The 19,542-nt window shown below is 42.3% G+C and overlaps 1 protein-coding gene across 1 annotated transcript in view; it reads right to left on the bottom strand.

Moving 5' to 3' along the window:
* NUMA1 (nuclear mitotic apparatus protein 1) overlaps positions 1 to 19,542 on the bottom strand; it is a 3,180,433-nt gene that overhangs the window by 747,963 nt on the left and 2,412,928 nt on the right. The window contains exon 18 of the mRNA XM_044072777.1: positions 18,184 to 19,283. Within this exon, the coding sequence (XP_043928712.1) occupies positions 18,184 to 19,283 (1,100 nt within the window). The remainder of the gene's footprint in view (positions 1 to 18,183; positions 19,284 to 19,542) is intronic.

Raw genomic sequence — 19,542 nt, 5'->3', positions numbered from 1 at the left:
TGGCAATAAAGCAGAAGTTCTCAAAAGGATGGAGGGAAAAGCTAAATCTATGCAAACTGTTAAAGATTTCTTACAAGTACAGCCACCTAGATTCAGTTGGCATTGGCCTTCAAAGAACTGGTCCTTTCCAGTCCCTTCCAGGCCTTCTCAGTCCAAACCCAGGGGCAGCAGACCACCAAGACTTCAGTCTCAGGTTATGCACAGATCTAAGCAGTGGGGTGCTCCCACATCCAAAGCAGGGGGGGGGGGGGTAGTAAGCCACCCCCTATGGTAAAATTGCATAGTGACTTATCCTTGACTCCTCCAAGCCTTGCTCATAGGAAAGCTCGCCCCGCATGCAAAACACTGAGAATACATTATCCAAGACAAATGGGTACAGATTCCACTTCACTCACTCCCAACCGTAAAGGGATGGCCAGACCTCCTCCCAAACCAGTGGGCGGAGGCCCAAAAGCAAGTACTTTCTCTCCTCAGCATCAAGGCTATTCAGCCTGTCCCAACAGAACAAAGGGGACAAGGCTTTTATTCAGGACTGTTCCTGGTTCCCAGAAAAGAAAACTCCTGGCATCCTATCCTGGGTCTGTCTATTCTCAACACCTTTCTGGTGGTACCAAATTTCAAAATGCTAACTCTCAAACAGCTGCTCCCTCTGCTAGCCAAGGATTCCTGGCTGGCAACCCTAGACTTAAAAGAAGCTTACCTGCACATCCCTATAAGGGAATCTTGCAGGAAATACCTACACTTCAGGGCAGGCTCTATGCATTATCTATTCTCTGCACTTCCCTTTGGCTTATCTACTGCGCCCAGGGTAATTACAAAGTGCCTAGCTCCAGCCATTGCATTTTGCAGGCAGAGAAGTATTCAGATTTACCCATACTTGGACAAATGCCTGATTCAGACAGAAAGTCAAGACTTGCTATTACAGAATCTGGCATGTGTAAAGAGACTTCTAACCTCACTGGTTTACACCATCAATGAAAAGAAATCACACCTAGTACCCTGCCAACAGATTGTATTCCTGGGAGCAAGCTTGAACACAACTTCCCAGATGGAATTCTTCACTCCAGAGAAACAAATTTATTTGACAACCTACTTCAGCCTACTGGCCACAAAAACCCAGCTATCTGCAAAGAAAATACTGCAAGCTCTGGGGTTCATGGCCTCTTGCATTCTCCTTCAATGGTATCCAAAAAGTCTATGGTGTCAATATTCTCAGGACATGGAAACAATAATTCCCATCATTCCTTGTCTGACGGCAGAGTTCCTTTGGTGGGCAGAGGCCTGCAGCCACAACAAGGGACTCAATTTCACTCTACTCTCTGCCGCCCAAACCCTCTACTCTCTGCCGCCCATCAGACTATGCATGGGGGGCTCGCATAGCAGGGCATTGCATTTAGGGCAAATGGAAGCCAAAGCAGATGCACCTGCATATCAATCAAACAGAAATGTTCACTGTTCAGAATGTTCTGACAGCCTTCAAAGACCTCATTCTTCCAGGACAACTATTGGTAAAGATGGACAACACCACAGTTATGTGGTACATAAACAAGCAGGGGGGAACCCATTCCTACCCACTCTGCAGACTAGCCATGGCTCCGTGGAACACATCCTTGAGCAACCAAGTGCACCTACAAGCTCAATTCCTGCCAGGCAAACTAAATTCACTGGCAGACGACTTAAGCAGAAATCTCATGGACCCACACGAATAGAAACTGGAACCCAAAATACTCAAGCGTTTGAGGAACAGATGAGGGACTCTAGACGTGGACATGTTTGCTTCTCCTCAGAACTATCAATTGAACAAATACTGCACTAGAACTCCCCATAGTCAAGCTTGGAAAGTGGATGCCCTGTCCTTTACCTGGGAAGACCTCTCAGTCTATGCCTTTCCTCCTCTGCCTGTTCTCTCAAAGGTCCTACTAAAGATCAAATAGGACAAGCCAAGGACAATCCTGATTGGCCATGCCAGCACTGGTACCTTCTTTTGTGCAGTCTGACAGTGCTACAACCGTGGCACCTGCCTCAGACCACTTCCCTGCTGTCCCAGCAGGCAGACCAGATTCTGCACCCTCAGCTTCAAACCCTGAACCTTGCAGTCTCGCTAATCCCTTGAGCTCACCTCTAGCAACCCTCAGTAAGCAGGTGCTGGATGTCATTCTTGAGGCAAGGAGGCCTAGTACTAGAAATGGGCACAGTAGTGCCCAGCTTACCTCGCATACTAATTACTTAACAGAAATGCTCCACAAGGGCCTATCCTTCTCTTCAATTAGGATTCATGCCTCAGCCATCTCAGCTCATTATAATACTGAGCCCACCTCTCTTTTCTCATCCTCTGGTAAAACAGTTCCTTAGAGAGGCCAAAATTTTAAGACCTCCCAGGAAAGCTCCCACTCCAGCCTGGGACCTTAACTTTATATTCGAAAAACTTACTCTCCCCTGCTTTGAACCAGCTGCTACAACAGAGTTGAAATTCCTCTCTTGGAAAACAGCTTTACTTCTAGCCATCACTTCAGCAAGAAGAGCGCCTGAACTGCAGGCCCTTATGGCAGTGGAACCCTTCATTATCTTCCATGCGGACAGGGTTTCCCTCAGAACTAACCCACCTTTTATGCCCAAGGTGGTGTCTAGTGTGGCTTTAAACTAGTCCATTCATTTGCCTACTTTTTTCCCTAATATTCAGAATAAAGGGGAAAGGATACTGCATTCTCTGGACATGCACAGACAGCATAGATTCTATTTGGACAGGACTAAGCCTCTCAGAAAATCTGACCAGCTGTTAGTCAGCTTTGCTGCAGGAGCAGTGGGGAAGGCCATTTCTAAGCAAATCATTTCGAATGGATAGCCCATTGCATTCATTTCTGCTACAAGCACCATGGAAAACCTACCCCACAGGGAATAAGATCACTTTCCACCAGGGCTGCATCTACCTCTACAGTATTTCTCGAGAGGAGTCCCTACCAGGGGCATCCTGGAAACTGCTACCTGGAGCTCTGTACATACTTTCACCAAGCATTACCATCTGCCTGTCCTTTCTAAATCCAGAGCTGGATTTGCCACTGCAGTCTTACAAGGCCTGATTGCTAGCCCCAATGCTCTTTAACTGCCTCTTCCCTTCCTTAGCTTTGGGAATCAACCCAAATGTGATGGCTGCAACAGTGAAACACAAAGTTGTGTACAGTCCTGGTTACTCTCCCTCCAGCCCCCCTGACTTTTCTAGACTTTCTACCTATTCTCTTTTTGGCCATATCTTATGGCAATGGTATTTACTTTTTACTGAGGGTGTTCTACACGATGTAATTGCTTCCTATTTTGGGGGCTCCTGACATCTGAGGCAAGAAAAGCTGATGTAATGGCATCGGCTGCATGTTTATACCCCTGACGACATGGAAGAGGCGACAGCATCAGACGCAGAAATCCCAAGACTCTGATATTCGGGCCGACTGAGGGCTACCTGATGGCAGATAACCCAAGTGTGATGACTGCAACAGTGAATACACTCGAACATCTACATTTATGGCAATTGTGCGCAACTGTACTTTTTCCACCTTAGTTTTATGGTGAATTTGACTTATTTATGGTTTGATTTGATAAGGGAGGAAGTTAGTTGGTTGGGAACAAAGCTGCCCCATATTGATAAGGACAAGTTCCAGGATTTTTTCTCCCCTAAAAGTCCTGAAATCTCTGGGTATATGTGTTGGGGAATGTATAAGAGGAGTAGTTGAAGTCTCCTAGGAGAATGGTGTTTGACTATAGTATGACTTTTGTGTGCATTAGACCAGTCAGGAGATATGGGCCAAGGGGAGCATAGAGGAGGTCCTGTAGTTAGCTGTGATGTGTTAAGGGGTTTTGTTAATAAGTTGGATTTCATAGGTTCATAGGCAATTACTAAGCTAGGTGTCCTTGTGAGCCATTTTAAGCCTAGCCAATTTCCTATTCAAATGTGAGAATCCAACCTAAAACCTTGAGTTTCTGAAGTAAACACAGTAACCATTATACCAACCCAACCCCAAAAGGTGAGAATCAAACCGTGTTCCATGTGACTGGTGAGGTAAACACCTTAAACATTATACCAACCCCCCCCCCCAAACCGTAAACATTTTACCCTGACAGCTATTGAACCTTCAACCTATTTCATTTGAGCTGTACAAATAACTTTATTAGAAAGCTGAGCCAAAGCATCAGTTTCTGAAAAGGAAAGGAAGAGTTCCGGGTCATTTCCTTTATAACTAGCCTGGAAGTGATATTTTTACAAGGGATCATTGAGCCATCCCAGCCTCTGGAGTCTTCATTTGACTGCTTGACAATATAATTTTGATTCCACTAATGCACTTTCTCTGTGTTTGTGCAACAGGCATTAAATGAGACTAGGAAATTTTATTTAACCAAATGGAATGTGTTTTTCTACTTGGTGTCACAGGAAGAGCCAGGAAGCATCCAAGGCAGAAGACCCTCTAGTTTTCTACTGGCTCTGTGTATTACTCAGATCAGGTTTTTTTTTACTGTTAGAATTCAGACATTGCTGCGTGGCTGTCTGCCCCCCCCCCCCGCTTATTCTAGGTAAGCTCTTGAAAGGTGTATTGCATAGCCACACCCCTAGAAAATAGGCAGCTCCTCTGTGGTATTTCAACTATGTTAAACTTGCTGTACCACACTCTGAGCCAGCTCATCGAGCTGACTTTGGCTAGATGAGCACCTAAGTTGCAAGCTTTGACAGTGACTCAACCCTGCCTCATTTTTTCATAGGTACAGGATAACCTTAAGAACTAATCTTTTCCTTTATGCCTAAAGTGGTTTCAAAATTTTCTTTAAATCAATGCATTCATCTCCCTGTATTTTACTGAACCAAAAAACATTAGAAGGTGAATCTTGTGGATGTCATTGGACAAATAAGATACTACCAAGATGGAACAAAAGACTTCAGAGCTTTAGATCAACTCTTCATCTTTCTATGGAAAGAAAAAGGGAAAACCAGTGTCAACAGATCTTTTCTAAATGGTTATCTCATTCCATCCATTTTGTTGTCTTCATGCTTAGTCCCTCCCTCAGAAGGCTGATTCCAGAGGTCTGGCAACTTCTGAGGCATTTTGGAAAGGGATGAACTATTCTAGAGGCTGCCACTTGGTCTTCTGTTCACACCTTCACCAAACATTGCATGATTGACTTTTTCCACCCAGGGTCAGAGCAGATTGTCAAAGTATGCAGGATCAATTCAACAGTGATCTAATTATGACCACAGTGTAGTTGTATAAGCAAACTTACCATAATAGAATCTGTGTGAACAGATCACTTTTGGAATACTGCAACCCTTCTTCCCTCCCCCCTCCCCCTTTCTGAAGACTGTCCTTATATTTATATGTCAGGGTGGGGTTCCTTTTATCCCAGTCTTTCTCTTAGCACATGCATCTCAAACGTTTTCTACCTGGCCAGGTTGTTTGTCTGTCAAGCCTCTCTTTTGAATAGAGGCAAGAAAGGTCTGATCTTCGTGTTTCACTGTTGCAGTCATCACATTTGGGTTATCCCTGCCAGGGTAGCCCTCAGCCGGCCCAAATACCAGAGGCTTAGTATTTCTGCGTCGGTTGCTGTCGCTTCAGGACTGACATCAGGTCATCAGTAGTATAAAGTAAGGCAGCTGACGCCATTACATCAGTCTTTCTTGCCGTGGAGCCCGAAGCAGAAGCAGTTCGCACGAGTCTCCATTTATGGTAAGTGTATACAACTGTACTACTTGGTGCTTGCTCATATACTTTTGTAACAGCATGCTTTTGCTTCCTTGAATGTTCTGTGTGCATAGAAGGTTCCCAGAAGCTTTCAGATGCTGTTCAGACATCTGATTCTTGGCAAGATATGTCCCATGTAGCTATAGGTTACTGCAACAATAGTCTATTCAAACATATACTGTTAAAGTGAAGTACAGTTGTGCAAGTAAACTCTAAATGGGTTGAGTAAACAGGTAGCTAGACATATACTTCACCATGCAGACCAGCATTATTTTAAGTAGATAGATGGAGAAGGTAGGTAGATAGCGATTGTCCCATTGGTAACTTTAGTGAGGTGATCTCTGACCTCCCCTATCCCAAAACCCTTCCCTTCGCAACTTTTAAAAATGGCAGGGCTCAGCCCCCCAGAACTGTCACTGTGACATTCTGAATACAACATAAAATCACTGGTGAGGTCCAATGTCTTCACTTATCACCAAGGTGAATGTAGCTTTTAATGGGTAGATTTTCAGAAAAGATTCTACAGATTGTTCTCTTCAGTGCCAGTTGGTCTTTTAATATTGTCTCAGTTTTGAATAGCAAACAGTGCCATTTATATTTGTATTACTGTGCCCTGCAGAAACACTACAGTCAACTAGACTAATGCTTATATGGATGTAATACTGCACTTGAACTGAGAAACTCCAGCCCAACAGAATTTCACATAACTGTTAATGTAATAAACATTTCTACACTATAATTGGTTACTTGACCTCTTCTTGTTAATTTATTTCATTGTGTTAACACTACTTACCAAGAGTGCTGTCTGGACTTTGAGCACCATTTTCTACGACTGTTTTTTGCTTCTAATTTTTGAAGCAAGTGGTAGTACACTTTTAATTAATTGAAGGTTAATGTGTCTGTGATGGTTTGACAGGGATACTTTAAAGTAAAATATTTTTAGGCTTTAGCCAAACACTGGACATAGGTGTGTCCAAATACTGAAGACGTGCACTTTCCTTTACCACCATACATCTAATGGCTTTGCGTTTAAAAAAACAAAAACTTTAGTCACAATGATATGCAGTTTTGTATGATCAGATAAGTTCCTGAAATTCTTTATATATATAAATATATATCTATCTATATCTATATCTATATATATATATATATATATATATATATATATATATATATATATATATGTATGTATAATATAAACCTGATTTTTGTGATCTGTTCATTGCAAATGTTTCTTGCTCTTCATACCATACTGGTATTTCTGTTGATTTTAAAGGTCTTGCTTTGTTACTTACCATGTATTCATTGTTGTGTAGGATGAAGATGACAATGTTTGTACAGAAATGAAGATCCTGAGAGGGCACTGTGGGCCAGTGTATAGCACAAAATTCCTTTCAGACAGTTCTGGGCTTTTATCCTGCTCAGAGGACACATCTATCCGGTACTGGAACCTTAGAAGTTTCACAAACACTGTTTTGTTTCAAGGACATGCGTACCCTGTTTGGGATCTTGACATTAGCCCATGCAGCCTTTATTTTGTTAGTGGATCACAAGATCGTACAGCACGGCTATGGACGTTTGATAGAACTTATCCATTGCGTATATATGCAGGGCACTTACTGGATGTGGACTGTGTCAAATTCCATCCTAATTCAAACTACATTGCTACTGGCTCTACAGATAAGACAGTAAGATTGTGGAGCACACAGCAAGGGAATACTGTACGCCTTTTTACTGGGCATCGTGGCCCTGTTCTGTCTTTGGCATTCTCTCCAAGTGGGAAATACTTGGCCTCCGCTGGTGAGGACCAGCGTCTTAAGCTGTGGGACTTGGCATCTGGTACACTTTTCAAAGAACTGAGGGGGCATACTGACAATATAACAAGCCTTACTTTTAGCCCAGACAGTAGCTTGATTGCCTCTGCTTCCATGGACAACTCTGTTCGGGTTTGGGATATACGCAACACTTACAGCAGTGCCTCAGCAGATGGCTCCTCTAGTGAATTAGTGGGTGTTTACACAGGACAGACAAGTAACATTCTTAGTGTACAGTTCATGGCTTGCAACCTGCTTCTTGTAACTGGAATTGCACAAGAAAGTCAAGACCATTAATGTGAGAAGCAAAGCTTTTGCAACATCCGTTTGTAGCTTAAAAAGTTTTTTATAAAAAAATGCTGGCTTTGCAATTATATGTTGACTGTCTGTGTCTACGTTGCATTTTTCCTGGGTTACAGTGTTGCAAGAAGCCATTCAGTGCACTGTGGGTGTCCTGCAATTTCTATCATGTTCACGATGTATACATTTAAAGAATGTCCAATAGTACACACCAGAAAAAAAAAATTCAACCCTGTACAGCTCTATACGTTCTAAGTAAGCTGTGGCAGTTTACTTGTGTTGGAAGCTTTTATTCTCATTGTTGCATCAACAGTTTAAAACACCTCAGGCTAACGGCACTTGATGATCATTTGTAGGGTAAGAGTTTGCATTCCTTAAATGTATATTGGTATAAATCACATTTCAGATTTTCCCTGGGACTCATAACACCACTAGTAATATTTTGGAGGAATTTTTCCTCAACTGTCTGTTAAAAAAAAAAAAAAAATTGTTCATAATCAGCCCTTGCTGCACTCCTGGTTTTGAGGCTTTATGTTTAAATCTGGCCCTGTGTTATTTTTGTAAGGCAAACTACAAAAGTTTACTTGAGAGGAGAGCTGGTCATCCACTTAATATTTCCGAATGAAGTTTTGTACCCAGATTTAAGATTAAAAAAGTATTTTAAAGTCTGTTTTAGTGAGGTTTTTTTTGTTTGTCTTTTATTTATTTATTTATTTTTTATAAAAATCTGTACATCTGGCAATGTGATGTAGAGGTTTGTAACATATTCTTTAACTCAGAATAAATTCTGTGCCTGCCATTAAAATACATTATGATCGGTTGACTCATGGCACATCAGTCTTCCTGGTGTTTTTGCAAACCTTGATTAAACAAAAATATCAAGCCTGTACAGTAGGTGCAATTTAAGTGCATGGTGCACTTAGACTACAATTCCTTACTACTGAAAACCAGAATTCTAATACATCAGATTCTGCCCAAAACTGGTGTTGCAATAGCCTTTCTTAAATTCAGTATTAAAGAGTTCCAAAATTCATCTAATTCTTAACCTCCACAATTGATTTAGGGAGAATTCATTTTATTGGCTTGTACTATTAGAATGTGTACTACTATCCCTGAAGACTTCTAAGATGTCTGTATACTAATCAACAGGTTTATTAGAGCTCTTTTAGAGTGAAAATTAAATTGTAGAAAAAGAAGCCACTACAGTTTGTGTAAAATTCAGTTACTGGTTCGAAACTACACAGCTTGGATGCCAGCAAAGAAGAAATTTGGAAAAAGTAAAAAAAAATCAAACCGAAATGAAGTAAAACTGTGGCTGGGAAGACTTTGCAGTTCAGCAAAAAGTAGTTCAGTTTTTAGGTTTGGCACAGAATGGCTTACAATAATTTAATGGGGGAAAAAATCAAATGACTTGTTTTGAAACTTCTCTGAGTATAAACACTGAGGGGAATGTATAAAGTCTTAATACTAAAAGGCTGAAAAATAGAAGAAGCTGTTACTTGCTGGTCAGATTAACTCCTAGAACTGCAAAAAATCAGAGGCTGAAATTCAATAAAGGCTTAGGCTAAAGCACCTCAAAAAGTTGCGGAGATTTAAGACCGCATGCGGAGAAAAGCCTTTGAGATTTTCTGTTGTACCCGAGAAACTGGAAGAAACAAACCATTCATTTTATGAAGTACACCTGGACTGGTATTCCACAGCAGGATTTAATGAGAGGACACATTGTGTGTGTATAAGTCTGGCCTTGAGAAAGCAGCAGAGACCAGTATAAGTAAAGAACACTGGAAGGAGTTACTCCTGATAAAAGTGTGGCATTTTTTCTTTTATTCTGCATCATCTGAAATGGTTATTGGATGTGTTAATGCTTTCAATTAAATAATGCATGCTCCAGCGAAGTATAATTTTTATCAAGTCTAGTCCAGGTATTATATCTTGGGAAATTTGTATATAAATTCCGTCAGTGTTTTCTACTTCTGAATTTGTCTTCCATACCAAATATTTTCATATTTCTTTAGAAATCAGTCGTTTTGCATTTTGTTTTCTGCTTCTGTCTGATACATACATTTTCACATCAAATTAAGTTGACTCCCCACCAAAGTAATTGTGATGAAAACTGTTTATTTCTCCCAAAATTCACTTGAACATCTGTTATGGAGCTTACAATGGTCACTGCTGCAGTAGCCTTGGTTATATTGGTTATAAACTGCCAAGTCTATAACAGCAGGCCAGATTCCAAAGCATCAGGGCACCTTCCTCACACCCAAACTGTCAGGCAGCTCGAGCTGACTTGACCTGAAAGACAGGTTTAGGCACCAAGCCCTTCTGAGCTTTACAACAGCTGAAGAGTACACTTCTAAAGCTTTCAAAGATTGGCTTTCGGCTTGGTACTATTCCTTTGCTGAGCAAATAAGTTCCCTGTGGGGGGAACCTTCCATATCTGAAGTGGTTTACTTCATTTGGTCTTCAGCCTGTGGGATACCAGATCTGAGCCAACAATCTTACTAGCATCTGCTCCGAGCTAGCTGAAGCATTGTGATCTCCAGAGCTCCAGGTAGTGAGTGAGTGTTAAAGCTTTTAGAAAGCCTTTTTTCTCTAGGGTTCCCCTTTCTCCTCCCCTCGCTTGGTACATCGTGTTTTCAAATTTTTAGTGTTGTTTAGCTTAGTTTAGTGTATTTAATGTGTGGATTTGCTTCCCCCCTCTGTGTGTTCTGTTTGCGAGTGTGGTGAGTGGTATTTTCAGTGGGAGAATATATTTTTTCTTCTTATTCTTCCCTCTGATATAATGGCTGATAAGCTTATGTTTAAAAGATGCACTGAGTGTGGCCATAAGTTGTCCCCAGCAGATGGCCACACTCTTTGTGTAATGTGTTTGGGCGTGGCCCACCTTAGTACAGACTGCTCTAAATGAACAGGTTTTAACCCACGTGCAATCAAGGACAGGAAGGCTAAGTTGGCCCTGAAAGGCCTTCTTCCCTCTTAGCTTCAGTCACAGCGGCTGCCGTGGCCACCTCTCTTTCTCTTGCCCTTGTTTCTCCTCCCTCCCAGGCTGGGACTCGACCTCCCATATCAAAACCTGTGGAAGCGGAGCAGAAAAGGGGCAGAGAGGAGGAGAGAGAGCCAAGACCTAGATCAGAAAAATGCAAGAGGTCTCCGGACCTCCCTTCACCGGTTAAGGCACTTAGGATCCTTGACTCCACTCTGCTCTGATCTCCAAGATTTTCCTCGGAGCCGGAAGAGACTCTCTCTATACATCTAGGGCCTCAGTGCCACGACCCAGAAGAGAGACACTCTACGTCTAAGGCCTCAGTGCCCCGACCCGCAAGGTCGGAGTCCATGGCCTCATCGAGGTCTACTCGGTCTTTATCGGAAGTCAACATAGATAAAATGATGAGGTTCATTCGTACTCTGATCCAGATGGGGGTCTTGCCAGCCCCCCTCTCCCTCAGGAGGGGAGAGCTCGCTTCCTTTTTTTCAACTGATTTCTCCTTTTCCGATCTGTCCACCAGGTTCGGAGTACTCTGATCCGAGGATGGCTTTAGTCAGGGGGTCAGCGCTGACGGTACCTGCTTCCTTGATGCCAACAGCTGTCTTGAGCGTGTCTGATCCGACCAGCTTGGATCCGAGCCACGCTCTGAACCGGAGCTTCGGTTTCAGATCCGAGGGAGTGGAACTTTTTTCATCGGTTCCACCTTTGTTGGGCCAAGTTCCCTCCCTCGGAGCTCAGTTCACTTCGGACCCTGCTCAGATTCTCTCGGACCCGGGAAGACCGGCTTCCTTATTGGTTCCAAGGGAGTTCATTCTCCCTCTGCGTTCGATGTGGTAGAAAGGGTTCTCTCCGCTGGATCAAGACTCCCTGACTGTCCCCTTGGACTCTGCCCTGAACCCCTCGGCTCTTTCTATGATTCCCGTCATTTTACCAGAGGGGACAGCCCATGCTCGAGGAGCCCCAGATGGTTCCCCCTGAGGGACAAGTGGCTTGCAAGTTCCCCATGGAGAGCCCCACCAGAGATGTGCCTCGCAAGCATATGTGCAAGAGGAGGCACTTGGACTCCCCCAAGTCACTCACCGAGGATAGGACTTGGATGATGGGGAAGGTTCCCCCAGGTCACCTCCTGAGGATGTCTCCTTTGGAGACATCATGGAAATCCTTCGCCAACGCGGAGGCTGGTCTGCCCCCAAACCTTCTGACGATTCCGTGTTCGTGGAGGCTTTCGGCACGGGTCCATCTACTTCCTGAGTGTCCCCTCCCACAGATCCTTTGGTGGACCTAGTCACCTCACGGGCATGGAAGAAGCTGGACACCGTGGAACCAATTCCCAAAAGACCTGACAAAATTTTGAGTCCACCTTCGGATAGGCCAGCATGGAACAAGGGCTCCCCCATAGACGCTATGGAGGTAGCAGCAGCCACTAAGAAGGAACTAGCCCAGACGAGTTCCTCGGGTCATCATCCTGACAGAGAGTTGCGAATGATGGACTGCTTAGAGAAGCAGGTTTGTGCTTCAGCTACCTTTTCTATTAGGGGGCTGAATTACCTGGCCCACATCACAAGACTCCAACGTGACCTGGTCAAGGAGCTGGTGGAGTCTCCCCCTAAGTCCATGTTGTAGGAGGATAGGGATTCGTTCTTCATGAGGATGGCCACTTTGAAAGCAGTCTCCAACACGTCCATGCGACTCCTTTCACATGCTACTGAAGGAGCGGCTAGGGCGGCTGGGTCCAGCATGTCCATGAGGCGCAACGCCTGGCTCAGACTGTCAATTCTCAGAACCTTTCAAGGTGTCCTTTGCCAGTGCCCCTTATGACAGCTATACTCTTTTTGGTAAGACCATCAGAGACTTTAGTCCAGAGTGAGAAGGACGGGAAGACACTCTGCCATCCGGGATCCACTTCTTGAACCCTCAAAGGTCCTTTTCCCGCAACCAGTGAGGGCAAAAGAAGATGTAGTTCTGGAAGTCACAGTATTCCCGGGGCACTCGGGGCTCTTCTTCCCCCAGAGGCAGAGGGGGACAGAATGGATGTTGGCCCAGAGGCAGAGGGGATCCAAGGAATTTTGGGTCTCAGACCTTTCTTTGACAGACCCTGACAGCAACCCTGAGGAGTGGCCCGACTGCTCTCCTCTGGAAGCAGTCGGGGGGATGATTGTCCTTACACCTGACGGCATGGGAGTCCATAACATCAGACTGCTGGGTGCTTCAGATCATATCCAGAGGATACTCTATCCCTTTTGTGGGTCCTCCCAAATCTCCCAAACACTTCCCAGACGTACCACCCACGCAAAGGGAGGCAGCAGCACAGGACATTTCCAAGCTGCTAGAAAAACGAGCCATAGAAACCGTCCCCCCAGATCAGTCCGGATCGGGCTTCTACTCCAGGTTCTTTTTGGTGCCAAAGAAAACAGGGGACTTAAAGCCCATTCTGGACCTATCTAGCCTGAATCTGTCAGTTGCCAAAGAGATGTTCCGGATGGTCACATTACAGTCCATCATGCCATACCTGCAAGAGAGCGACTGGATGTGCAGACCTCCGGGATGCTTACTATCACATAAAAATGCACAGAATCTACAGGAGGTTCCTCCGCTTCTGGCTAGGAGTCAATCATTACCAATTTCGAGTCCTACCCTTTGGTCTCACCACAGCCCCCAGGGTGTTCATCAAATTGATGGTGGTGGTAGCGGCTCACCTGAGGCTTCAGGGGATTCTGGTCTACCCGTACCTAGACGATTGGCTCCTCACTGCTCCCACCAGGCGTCTACTCTCTCAAACCAGGGATTATTTCTTAATCCTTGCCCTGCATTTGGGGATCACAATCAACGCATCCAAACCCGGTGATAGACTATATTGGTGCAAGGATAGATGCATTATAGTGCAAAATCTTCCTGACCTCATAGAGGGTACAAAACCTGAGGATGCATGTCTCTCTAATCTACCATTTTCATCTTCCAACGGCAGAGTCAGTGTTGAGGGCTTTAGGTTCAATGGCAGAGACCATAATGCTTCTCCTCTCTGCTCGTTTACATAGGAGAATTCTACAGTGGACACTAGCTTGTACAATGGTCCCTGTTGGAACTTCCATTGTCGTATCCAATATAACTCAGTCGAGTCTGTTGGTCATCCCTTATATGGTGGATGTGTTCTCTGGACATTTTGGAGAGACTACCCTTTGTTCCAGCCCCTGCCCAAGCCACAGTAACCATGGACGCCTCCCAACTTGGGTGGGGGGGCATTGTTCGGGCAGGACAGTCCAAGGCCTGTGGTACCCTGTAGAGACCAGCTTGCACATAAATATTGTAGAGATGAGGGCAGTCCTTAGTGTTGCAGGCCCTTCATGCCTTTCTTCCTCTGGGAACCATTGCAATTCAGTCAGACAACATGCCAGTGGTCTGGTATATCAACAAACAGGGAGGGGACCAGGTCTTATCCCCTTTGTCGCGAGGCTATGAGAGTATGAAAATGGGCGATTTCCACCGGTCGCTTTCTCATAGTAATGCACATTCTGGGACAATCTAACATTCTAGCGGACAGATTGTCGGGCTATTCTGATGCCTTACAAGTGGTCTCTGAATCTTTCAGTAGCAGAGCAGATCTTCCTCGAGTGGGGTCAGCCTTGCAGCAATCTCTTTCCACCATGAAGTGCAGCGAGTTTTTCGCTCTGAACCCCCTGCCTGGGGAGTCCCCCAGAGATGCTCTAGTCCATGCTTGGCATCCCAGCCATGCTTACCCTCCAGTACCTCTTATTCCGAGGTTTCTACAGAAAGCTCATCGACTTGGGAGCAAAGTGATCTTCATTGCCCCATTTTGGCCTCACCAGGTTTGGTTTTCCTTCCTTTGATTTGGTCTCATCTTCTGGCTCCACCTTGGATCCCATTCAGGATACGATTTCACACCCATCGGGGGTTCCTCATCCGAGCCTGGACAGTTTGAAGCTCAAAGCTTGGCTGCTGCAGTTCCCATGATTGCTGGGATTCCTGGATTATCTTCCTCAGTTAGGTCCATTTTGGTGGCTGCTCATAAGTCTTCTGCCAGGAAGGTTTTTTGCAGTAAATGGAAACGTTTTTCATTTTGGGCCTCTCAAAGGAGTTTAGACTCCTTCACAGCCCCTATTTCTGCCATTCTTGATCTTCTAGCTGATATTTTTCAACACTGAGCTAGTTCTTCTACTGTCGAGGTTCAATTGGCTATTATGTCTCATTTTCATGTGGGTGAGAATTCTGCCTCTCTAGCCTCCTTCCTGTTACACCCTCCCCTCCCAGTCAAAGATCCTGTTCCTCCATGGGACCTCGCTGTGGTTCTTCAAGCTCTGGTCACCCCGCCAACCACAGATCTAAAATTCTTATCTTGGAAGACAGCATTTCTGATGGCTATTACCTCTGCAAAAAGGGTTTCAGAACTGCAGGCCTTGTCTGTCAAAGTTCCTTATATGATTTTCCACAAAGATAGGGTTTCCCTTTGGACCAATCCATCCTTTCTCCCCAAGGTGGCATCACCAGTTAATATCCATCAAACCATCAGTTTACCAGTTTTCTTTCCTAATTTTGGTAACAAGATGGAATACAAACTCCACCTGCTGGATGTTCATAGATGGTTAAGATTCTGTTTACACAGGACTAAAAATTTCTGTAAATCCGATCAATTGTTTGTATCCTTCTAAAAACCCTTTTTGGGTAAACCTATCTCCAAGGTCACTATTGCTAGGTGGATTTCTTCATGCATCCTTCAGGTCTAAGGTCAGGTGAAAGCTCATTCCACTAGGTCCATGGCTACGTCTGTGGCCTTTAGGTCTAGAGTCTCTTTGGATGATATTTGTTCTGCAGCTACTTGGTCCTTATCTCATACATTTATTTCTCATTACAAATTGGATTTGACTTCCAGAAGGAGATCATCCTTGGTTCTGCAGTGCTTCGGAATATCCTTTCATGAAGGCCACCCAAGAGTTTAGTAGCTGGGGACTCTGTCCCACAGGTTGAAGACCAAATGAAGTAAACTACTTTAGATAAAGAAGTTATGTACTCACCATAATGTTCCATCTGAGTAGTTCTTCATTTGTCTTCAACCATCCCTCCCTCCTTCCCTGGACCTCGTCATATGAACAGCCTATGGGCTGCAGTTATAGGTCACAAGTATTTTCTCAGGTCGGGTTATCCATATAAGAATCAGCAAACTCGATCTGGGGGTTGGAAGGTAGTGGAGGTGTGGTATGGGTAAGGGGAGGAGTTTGGAGCTCGGAGCAGATGCTAGTAAGATTGTCGGCTCGGATCTGGTATCCCACAGGTTGAAGGCAAATGAAGTAGAACTACTCAGATGGAAAGTTATGGTAAGTACATAACTTCTTTTTTCTAAATATATATGTTTTTATCACTTTCCTGTTCGGGAAAGTTATTTTAAAGCTATGAGTTTAGTGTTTTAACAGACTGTCATGACACTGTGTCATACTTCTAAACTGGAGTGCTCTTTTTTTCCTGTCTGTTTAAAAGTTGTGAAAAGTAATAAAAACATTTTTTTAATGATTGTTTATTTTACTTTTTTTGAGGCTGGCAAAAGTGCTTTTTTATATACAGAAAAAAGTGACTTTTAAAGACTTGTAGTTTTTTGCTGGCATTTGCTGCTCAACTTCCTCAGGAAAGAGGCACCATTTACGTCTTGGCCATGGAACAAACTATGGTACCACAACTGGTCCTTCTTCCAGCCACAAAAAGAAAAAGTTAAGCAGACAGCCTTTGCCGCCACAGCAGGCTTAGCAATTTTTCTTTAGCCACAAGTGGGTGACTCTACTGTGGCCATTTATTGTACCTCAGACCAGTCATCTTTTATTCAGGATCCTTCTGGTGTAGCACCTACAGCCACTATGGACCGAGTGTTAGCCAAGTTCTCTGCATGTTGTTGGGGGGGCCCCCCCTCAGTGGGGTAGGGGGAGCAACTCTTTTCGGTACTGGGAGTGGAAACTGTTGTGACAGAATGTTGTGCCCATCCCTGGGGAAGTTGCTGCTGCCATTAGTAGCACAGTTAACCCTATTTTTTTCCTTTCTGTTCCACTTCCTTTTACTACACCTCGATACCAAATGCCAGCATGAACCACGACCAGGCGGAAAATGTTAAACACTTTAATTCAAAAGCAACAAAATAAACGTATCAAAAACAGAAACAGAACTTGGATTTAGCGCTTTCATCTCCTGAGCGGAGACTTCATCAGAATCAGTTTGTAGTATGTCTCAGCAGTCTTTTATACATCCATAATTCCCAATAGTAGTTAAATTAATTGAATAATTGATTAATGCAATGTTAAAATTTAAAAGGGCCATTCATATAAATATTCATGTTGTTCCACATTAAATACTTATAAGGCTATTCTAAAATATATTGTATCTAGAACAATGAATAGTAAACAATTGTTAAATAAATACATAAATCATAAAATATGTTGAGCAGATGACTTCATACTTTCATACAATAATGAATAGGATATAAATATGCATTTTTAAATATAATTAATAGTATAATAATAAATATCAATGAATTACTTAAAAATGTACTTTGTAAATATTTAAAATCTCTGTATGTAAAAATATAAATAAATAAATAAATAAATATGCTTAGTACTGCTTAATAAATAAATGAACTATTGATCAAATAAATAAATAAATAAATAATTGTATATGTCATAGTGTTGAATATTGAATATTAAGTATTGAATATTAACATATTTCTCATTACTTGATTATCATGAACCATATAATGGACATGTTCTAAAACTTGTGATAACCATTATTTTACTATGAAACGTTTTCAAAAGACATTCTACAAGACATTCCAAAAAACCTTTTCAGGAACTTTTCTAAAAACATTATGGAGAACATTGTAAAATATGTTATAAGAACATTGTAAAGACATTGTGAAAACATTGTAAAACTCACTGTAGAAACATTGTGAAAATCACTATAAAAACATTATATGGACATTACAATACATCCCTTATACTTTTTTCACTTTTGGGTCACTGGCCAAGATTTTTAATGCAGGGGTGATAGATATATGGTCATTCAGACCCCAATTGCCACAGGCATCTAGCCTGAGTTGCCATATCATCTCCCTGTATTCGACCTTGGTTTCCCAATCACCCCCTCGTTCCATATGTTCTACCATTTCCAGTACCCAAAATTTGTAATCTGCATTTTTACACTCCATTGCGTGTCGGTATAGGGCATTATTCTCATTGTGCCTATTTATGTCTCTTATATGCTCATATATTCTATTTCTAAGGTGTCTTTCAGTTTTTCCTATATAATATCTTTGACATGCTTTACACATGACTAAATAAATGACACCTTTAGAATAACAGGTACAATATTTCTTTGCCCTTAAAGTCAGGGATAAATTAGGTATTCTTAGTTCCTTTGTTTCTGCAATATATGGGCATTGGGCACATCTGCCACATTTGAAAGTCCCATGCTTTTTACTAGTCCCTTCCTTCTCTATTTTCTTTTTCTCCAGAGTGTTTTTGATGTTCTTATTTCTTCTAAAACTGAGTTTAAGTTCACTTTTGAAAACATCAGTTTTAACTGCCATGTTTTTGAACATGTTCCATACTTCATAAATACTCTTCTTCAACCATCCAATGTCCTTATAATAGGTAATAGTGAGATATGGTGAGAAGTTGTTATCAATACCATCACATAACTCCTTATTATTAATCTTGGTATTATTATTATTATTTAACCCATTATCATCTGTAGTATTATTAATCTTATGTAGCAGTGGTTTGTATCTAGATTGCCTCTCCTGTATTACATATTGTTTTATTGGTGTTATAAGTACCCTTGGGTATCCTCTTTCAATAAACATTGCCTCAACATTTTCCATTTCTTTCAAAAAATCGTCTTCCTCTGATATCATTCTCGCCATCCTAATCATTTGTCCCTTGACAACATTTTTCTTTAATTGATATGGGTGGTCACTACAAAAATGGAGATAAGCATTTGAAAAATGTTCCTTCCTAAATACATTAGATATATAGCATTTCCTCACTTTATCTTTGCTCAACTTAATATCAAGGAAGTGTATTTCATCCTTTTCTACTTGATGTACAAATCTCAAAAAGGAAGTAGTCTGATTAATATACTCTAAAAATTCCATAATATTTTCCTTATTTCCATTCCATAGAACAAAGATATCATCCAAAAACCTAAAGTACTTAACAATATATTTGTTGTACACAGATTTGAAGACATATTGTTTTTCCCAGTGAAACATTATTATATTAGCATATACCGGGGCGCAGGCAGAGCCCATCGCAACTCCCTCTTTTTGGTGATAATAATCACCTTCGAAATATACGAAATTATATTTCAATACCAATTCCATACATTCCAGGACAATTCTGTACTGAATAGGTGTAAGAAATTTCATTTCTGTTAAAACTTCCTCGAACCATTCCATACCAATAGTTTGTGGAATAACTGAAAATAAATCTTTGACATCAATAGTTATAAAGTACATTTCATCACTATAAGTACTGTCATTTATTTTAGTCAGGAAGTCCCATGAATCCTTAATTATATGATCATGTCTTACATAAAATTCCTTGATCATATTATCTACGTAAATTGCCATAGTCTGGGTTTTGGATCCTTGAGAAGCAACTATGGGTCTCATGGGGGGGTCCACCACTGATTTGTGCATTTTCGGTATACCAAAAATTGCAGGTATAACCGGTTT

Source organism: Protopterus annectens, chromosome 5.part1 (assembly GCF_019279795.1).
Source record: "Protopterus annectens isolate FY-2018-M chromosome 5.part1, PAN1.0, whole genome shotgun sequence".
Classification (NCBI taxonomy): Eukaryota; Metazoa; Chordata; order Ceratodontiformes; family Protopteridae; genus Protopterus; species Protopterus annectens.
This window is presented reverse-complemented; position numbering and strand designations above follow the sequence as displayed.